Source organism: Gossypium hirsutum, chromosome A11, assembly GCF_007990345.1.
Source record: "Gossypium hirsutum isolate 1008001.06 chromosome A11, Gossypium_hirsutum_v2.1, whole genome shotgun sequence".
Taxonomy (NCBI): domain Eukaryota; kingdom Viridiplantae; phylum Streptophyta; class Magnoliopsida; order Malvales; family Malvaceae; genus Gossypium; species Gossypium hirsutum.
The window spans coordinates 122,159,741-122,167,260 of NC_053434.1; the positions used below are offsets into that span (position 1 = coordinate 122,159,741).

At 38.3% G+C, this 7,520-nt stretch overlaps 2 protein-coding genes across 3 annotated transcripts; both read right to left on the reverse strand.

Moving 5' to 3' along the window:
• Window positions 1-418: 418 nt before the first annotated feature.
• Window positions 419-5,475, reverse strand: LOC107923102 (putative disease resistance RPP13-like protein 1). 2 transcript variants are annotated; one of them, XM_041080259.1, is made up of 5 exons: window positions 1,746-5,475; window positions 1,547-1,623; window positions 1,054-1,220; window positions 792-936; window positions 419-625 (listed from the first exon to the last, which is right to left on the reverse strand). In XM_041080259.1, the coding sequence occupies exon 1, from the start codon at window positions 5,451-5,453 to the stop codon at window positions 3,591-3,593; it is 1,863 nt and encodes a 620-aa protein (XP_040936193.1). In that variant the 5' UTR covers window positions 5,454-5,475; the 3' UTR covers window positions 419-625; window positions 792-936; window positions 1,054-1,220; window positions 1,547-1,623; window positions 1,746-3,590. The 2 variants fall into 2 exon arrangements, with proteins under 2 accessions (XP_040936193.1, XP_040936192.1); XM_041080258.1 differs by having other exon boundaries at window positions 1,054-1,357.
• Window positions 1,947-3,480, reverse strand: LOC107923497 (putative disease resistance protein At3g14460). The gene is made up of 2 exons (XM_016853693.1): window positions 2,508-3,480; window positions 1,947-2,407 (listed from the first exon to the last, which is right to left on the reverse strand). The coding sequence occupies exons 1-2, from the start codon at window positions 3,478-3,480 to the stop codon at window positions 1,947-1,949; spliced, it is 1,434 nt and encodes a 477-aa protein (XP_016709182.1).
• Window positions 5,476-7,520: the final 2,045 nt, after the last annotated feature.

The following is a 7,520-nucleotide window of genomic DNA, read 5'->3' on the forward strand; positions in this document are numbered from 1 at the left end:
TTGTATATTTATTTATATAAATATATTAAATATTTTAAAAAATATTGATAAATTCGAAATGGTACATGAAATAGACTATTACCAATTCGTACTAGTTCTCATAGAAACGTGTTGCATCCACCAATGTGGTAATGGCTACCCTGAAAGCAACAATGTGGCATACTTGTTTGCAAAGAAATGGGTTAAAGCATGTTGAGTTAGTATTGTAGGTGGCTATAATGCTTGATGCTTTGTTTTCTTTGAATTTTTTGTTTTGATGCTTTTGATCTGTGATGATATTTGAGTGTAACCATTGGGATATATATGGCTATCTGAATTTTTATGATTTGCTATGTATTGATTGTAGTTGTTTTATTAATAAATTTATGTTTTGGATTGAGAAAAAAAAATTAAGAAATTCAAAACACAAAAAAGAAAGTAGGGAAAGTGAACACAATGATATACGTGGTTAGGGAATATTCTCTACATCCACGGGCAGAACCAAAAATGAAATTTACTATTAAAAAATGGAGATTACAATGAAATTACATCATAAAATAAAATACTTTGCCAATAACTATCCACAAACTTGAAGTAATTTTCTAAATGAACATCAGCTCTACGCTTTCCGCGTATTGAGAAATACCTGGCAATAATAAATAACAGGTGACCAACAATCTCAAAATGTCAAAAACAATACTTTATTTGAAACATCTTAGCCTCTTATCAATCATCAATGGAGACCTAAGATAGATTCATGATTTGTGTAGATAGAAATAGATTATACTAAAAGCATTAGAAACCAAACTTACCACGTTGTGCCGTTGTTGTGCCCATAAGCTGGTATTGCCCTCTTTGGATGCCCACCATTCAAGGGTTTATCACCCAAAGGTACGTACACCTCCCCAGTGGTACCATTTGGCCTTTTATCTGCCACCAATTTCATGGTTCTCAAAGCTGAATGAAAGTACAACGCTAAATAAATAACGTATTTGGCTCCTCAACTACAACTATATACTCCAACACCGGAAAGGAATGTCAGAAGAACAATTTCTCCATATAACTTATACTTACCCTACCATAAACATTGATAACATCACAGTTGAAGCCTTTCAAAGCAGGGGAAATTCATAAAAAGATTGGTAGAAAACAGTGAGTTCGATTATGTCGTTCAGTCCACATGATCAAAGAAGCAATTCCTCATCAAGTGAATTGATGCAGCCTTTGAATGGATTCACGGTCTGAGAAATTAGGAAAACCAAGATGGACATCTTTGTGATTGGACAGAACAATATTTTGGGAACTCTGTTGTCTTACATGTGTTAAATTGAGCTCTCTAATGCCATGTTGTAACGTGTACTGTATCCCTCCATTAATCCTGGAAGGATCATTCTATCTCGTAAAAGACTTGTTCTTTTGAAAAACCATTGGTTAGTAGTACTACGAAATGTCAAATATGTTTAACTAAAATCCCATTCTCATATACCAAAATAGCTTAGAAATTAGAAGATGCAAATGAAACAGAACATCCAATTTGCTGAATAAATGTTGCAGAGAATTGACTAACCGCTTTACTAAATGACATAAGCTGAAGCAGATGAGTTGAGGTTCTCCACTATTTTTCGCCAAGTTAGACTTTAATGCCTGCAAAAATTGAATACAAAATATATAAGACTGATTTCTGTTATCATATTGTTCATGAGGACAATCAGATATATATAAAAAAAAGCTATGAAATTTATAAATGTTTAAAATGCGTTTCACACCTGTGATTTGAGTGTGGCGAAATCAGTGCAAGATTTTGCTGTTTAAATTTCAATCTAATTTCCTCGGGATGGCTGGCTTATTATTAATTTCAACTAAAGGTATGTGGGCAACCTTGGACCACTCTCGTCCTTTACCCCTACTGCACCCTTCTTCTAGCAACGGGCAATTAGAAATACGTAGCCACTCTAGCAAAAGAAGCATTATCTTTTTCCGGTAGACGTGAGCTTAGGACAATCATAGATTCGCAATTTTTGAAGAGAGGTCAGGTCTTGAAAGCCCTTGGGGCACATGAATTCCAAATTCTCAAAATTTTCGATAGAAATAGATGTGAGAGAAGGAGGCAGTGTCATTCCTACCCCTTCTTCTGGAAACGACACCACATTTGAGCATCCTTCACCGTTGATGTTGAGTTGCTGAAGAGAGGTGAGTCTGTTAAATCCCCATTGAACAAGTGATGTATAAATTTTGGGTGCCTTTAAGATTGAAAGTGATGTGAGGTTGGTAGGGAAACCCTCTTCTGGAAAGGATATGTCAGCTGAACACTTCCGCACCATTAATTCTCGAAGGGAGGTGAAGTTGTTAATGCACTTGTGAAGGACTCCAAAATTTTCAGAATCGGAAATCCTGAGTGCTCTGAGATTTGTGGTGGGTAACCCACTTTCTTCAAATGAAACCAGATTTGGACACTCAATTAACTGAATCTCCTGAAGATGGCTGAGCTTGTCTAATCCCCGCGGTAATGATTTTTAGTTATTTTGCACCCCTAATACAAATGCTTTCAAGATCAGTGGTTTCAACGAAGTCTTGGGCTATGCATCCCAACATCGGACAATCCAAAATAGAAAGCCGTTTAAGCTTTACGGGTAACTCGGCGTTTAAAAATAAGCTACTTAGCTTTGAACAATAGATAATTCCGAGGTATTGAAGCCGATTGCATATATCGCCCCTCGATGATAACCATATTAGAGAATCACAACTCCATATTTCTAAGTGCTCAAGAAGACAAGTGTTGCTACTCATACTCTTATTATTATTTTCTTTTTCATCAACCAAATATTGCAAATTCACGCAATACTCAATCTTCAGCTCTTTTAAAGTAGGAGGAAAGTTACTCTCCGCAAAACAAACCAAGCCTGGACAGTTTTGAAGTTTTATTTTTGTAATGAATAGGAAAGCAAGTAAGACTTCCGGTAGTCGATTAAGCCTTTCACAACCTCTTATTTCCAGAGATTCAACACCTGGAATCTTGTCAAGTTGCAATATCTCCTCTGTTTCCAAAGAGACCAATTGGGGACAATACGCAATCGTAATAAAACGATGTCTGACTAATCTTAACCCAATTTGCGATAAAGATCCCAACTCCTTCCAACCAGAGATGTAGAATGTTTCGGAGTTTGCAAATCTCAACATTATCCTCTCTTCTGAAATATTAAACTTTGAAATGTTTGAAAGAGACACATGTTTCAAAGAGGTAACCTTCTGTACAGACAAAGAACCTTCATCCACCAATTCTTCACACCCTGCAATGCTTAATTCACAGAGCAAGTGAAAACTTGAAATTGAAGCTACCAACCTTGAGCACTCATAGATTACAAGTTTCTGCAAGGATTGAAGGATGGTTGGCAACCTTCCCAACAATATAGGACATCTTTTAATTGAAAGCTTACAAAGGCTGGGAAATTTCGATACTTGCTCATCATCTTCACAGAGGTCCCACTCCTCCCAATTCAGCATATTGTCAAAACACAGAGACTCTAATGATGCAAAAGCATTTGATTGATTTTCTCCAAACAACTCAGCACCAATCTTGTGTACTTGATCCAAACCACTAATTGAAAGATCTTTTAACAACAACAGCCTTCCAATCGATGTAGAGATTTGCAATTTTTACAGTTGCGAAGCTCCAATGACAACATATTTTTGAAGGAAGAATCTGCAATCCAAGTAGAGAATTTGGCACCACCATAATTCTGAATGACGAGATGCTCAATCTTTTTGGGAGGACGAAGAGAGTCCAACACCCATTCTTGAATTTCTTTATTCCTTGAAGCCTTTTCAAACTTTTCACTCCAATGCAATACCAATCGATCAATCCCCTGCTTCTCAATTAACTTGGCTTCCCCTGCATCTTCACCATTAACATTCTCCAACCCAGAAAGACGAAAATCACCTCTGAGGTTTGACAAATATTTCAAATCTCTAATATGACAACCATCACCTTCCCCTATTATAAAATCAGTTAACCTTTGAAGTTTCGTTAGCTTATCAATTCCAAAAGGCATCCTTTCAATTGAGTTCGCACCTCTAATATCAAGATAATGCAAGTTGACAAGATTTTCCATCTTTGAAGGTAACCTTTGAAGCTTGGAACACCTATTTAATAATAAAGTTTCCAAATGGTAAAGAGTGCACAAAGAATCAGGTAAGCATTTGATATGGGTGTTGGAAAAATTTAAGTAGCGAAGATGTTTTAAATTTTCAAAAACATCAGGCAACTCAGTGATTTTATACCCACTCAAAGAAAGCATCCTTAAGTAGCCAAGTCTTGGTAACAAATCAGCCAAAACAACATTAGTTAAATAAGGCCACCGGACTGACATATTCAAAGGTAAAAAAGTACGTAAAAAATTCACTTGATCAAATGCTTCAAACTTCTTCACTGTGTCATAGCTTCCAACAATATAAGAAGAATGCCGAGTGCGATTTGAGAACTTCCATTTCTTATCACCCTCTAATTTTGAGCATATTTCCCCTGCAACTACTTGAGCTAAATCATTGATAAGGTCATCCATTACGAATCGGGACTTATCTTTACTGGATGTCTGAAAAAATGACCTGGACACTAGATCTTGAAAATATTGTTTTCCTAGATATTTAATTTGAGGCATAGCTTTTTGTTGCAACAGACCTTCTGCTCTCCATAACAAGATAATTTCTTTTTCCTTAAATTCATAATCTTTAGGAAGTATTGAGCAATATGCAAAACATCGTTTCAAGTATGACGGAAGATGATGGTAGCTTAATGGCAAAGCTGGAATTATGCCACACTGCTCTTCTGGTAAGTTCCATATCTCACTCTCATATATTCTTTCCCATTCTCCATGATATTTAACCGTGCGTAGCAAGCTTCCAATGGCTTTTGCAGCCAAAGGTATGCCATTGCACCTTCTAACAATTTTCTCTCCAATTTCTTTAAACTGGAGATGTCCGTCGAAATTTCTTGCTTTTAATGCATGCTGTGTAAATATGGATAAACAATCATCATCCGATAGTTTATCCAAATGAAAAGCTTTAAGCGGATCCACAATAGATGAAACAATTTGAAGACGAGTGGTTACAATGATATGGGTCCCTGCTCCAAACGGAGACCGTAAGATGGTCCAATCATTATAATTCTCGTTCCAAATGTCATCTAAAACAAGCAAGAATCTTTTCCCAGACAACTTCTCCTTCAACTTAACTTGAAGTAAATTCAAGTCATTCTCGTGACGAGAGTCAGGATCGATAGATTTCAAAATTGTGCAGGTTATATTAACTGCATCAAAATGATCAGAAACGCATACCCAGGCCTTGTGGTCAAAAGACTGGTTGATGGTGGCATCATTGTAAACAAGCTGAGCAAGAGTTGTTTTACCCATCCCTTCTATGCCCACGATGGAAAGGACCAAAACTCCATTGGAGGTATCGCCTTTGAGCAACTCAATCATTTCTTTCTTCTCCTTATGTCTACCGACATACTCCACAGCTCCATCCACCACGGAAGTTGGTTGCAGCCTGGGTTGCTTTTGTTGAATTTAGTTCCCATGCAAGACATGCAAAGGTGGCCATGCAAGGAGAAGTGGCAGCAAGCAGTCGAGCTATGAAGTGCAGAAACTGGAGCTTAAAGTTGCCTAACTACTTGTTATGTTTTGATTGTATTTTTAATTATTATTTTGTAATCTAGTTCATGTTGAACTAAGTTGGTAAACCTTATGATGTTTTTTGTTGATTGATTGATTGAAAAAATCAGCAAAGAAACTTAAGCAAGCTGATTAACAATTTCCAATGTAAATTTAGTGGTGTTAGGTATGTCATTAGGTAAAGACTTGTTCATTTTGTTGTTGTTATCTATTATATGTAATGGCATTATGCCTTCTGGATTTGTTAATGAAAATATCAGCTCTTTTCATTCAAAATACTCTCTCTCTCAATTTCTTTTATTTTTCATTCGCATGTGTATCTGTTCTTGCTTCTGAGTTTGTTTCTTCAGCAAAGCTCGAGGCTTGCTATACAAGCAAGATTGAAAACAGTCTGTTGTTGTCTCTTTGCACCAACAATTGGTATCTAGAGCTTCATTCTTAGTGGACCTGTTTTATCAAACTAAGAAAGCTGAATGTCTTCCTCAAGTTTTTCACCAGCAGCCCCACCAGTCTTCAATGGAGAAGGCTTCCACATATGGCTGGTCAAGATGAAGACTTACCTACAGGCCTTTGATCTGTGGGAAGTTGTCAACACAGATGCTGAGCCAGCACCACTGAGGGCCAATCCCACAGTAGCTCAGATTAGGCAACATGCTGATGAGAGGACCAAAAGGCACAAAGCCATGTCCTGCATTTAGAATTGTGTGTCAGATGTCATCTTCACCAGAACTATGGCCTGTGAGACTCCAAAACAGGCATGGGATAAGCTTAAGGAGGAGTTTCAAGGCACTGGGAGAACAAGGCAACAGCAGCTATTGAATTTGAGAAGGGATTTTGAGAACCTGAAGATGAAGGAAGAAGAAACAGTGAAGCAGTATGCAGATAGAATCATGGCAGTGGTTAACAGTATAAGGCTCCTTGGTGAGCACTTTGATGAGGCAAGGATAGTAGAGAAAGTTCTCTCCACTTTGCCTGAGAGATATGAAGCCAAGATATCCTCTCTTGAGGACTCAAGAGACCTTGCTACCATCTCTTTGACTGAGCTAATCAACACTTTCTATGCTCAGGAACAAAGGAGAGCTAGCAGAGCTGAAGACCACCAGGAAGGTGCATTCAATGCCAAGGCCAGAGAAGCCTCGAGCATCAATGCTCCAAGAGGTAAAAAGCCTTGGAAAAGCAGGCCTAAGCCTGATACTGCAAGGAGCAATGACCAGCCCTACAGACATTGCAAGAGGCTAGGTCATCCAGAAGACAGATGCTGGTTCAGGCCAGGTGCAGTATGCCAACACTGCAAGAAGAAAGGCCATGTTGAAAGGGTTTGCAAAAATAGAACCAAGTCAAGGCAGAGTCAATTTCAACAACCAAAGGTTGAAGCTCGAGTAGCTGAGGACAGTAGTGATCAAGAAGAGCAGGTCTTTGTTGTTTCTTGCTTAGCTGCTGAGAAGAAATGCTCAAAAGGCTGGTTATTGGACAGTGGTTGCACTAACCACATGTCACCAGATGCCTCCTTATTTAAAACCTTGGATAGAAGTTGCAAAACCAAGGTCAATGTTGGAAATGGTCAGTTCATAAGGGCTGAAGGAAGAGGAGAGGTGCTGATATGTACCCCCACAGGCAACAAGATCATTCCAAATGTGCTGTTAGTGCCAGAAATCGACAGAAACCTTCTCAGCATAGCTCAATTGCTCGAGAAAGGCTATTCTGTTGTGTTCAAGAACAAACAGTGCCACATTGCTGATCCAAGTGGATCAAGCCTTATGACAGTCACAAGGACTGACAAATGCTTTGAGGTACACTGGCCAAATGACTCAAAGTCTGCATATACAGCCTCTGTTGATGATTCCAAGCTTTGGCATCAAAGGCTTGGGCATGCCA

Coding starts and splice junctions, on each gene's coding strand:
- LOC107923497 (XM_016853693.1), bottom strand. CDS start 3,480: ATGCTGAATTGGGAGGAGTGGGACCTCTGTGAAGATGATGAGCAAGTA. Junction 2,408..2,507: donor TGAAAGCATTTGTATTAGGG/GTGCAAAATAAC, acceptor TTTCATTTGAAG/AAAGTGGGTTACCCACCACA.
- LOC107923102 (XM_041080259.1), bottom strand. CDS start 5,453: ATGATTGAGTTGCTCAAAGGCGATACCTCCAATGGAGTTTTGGTCCTT.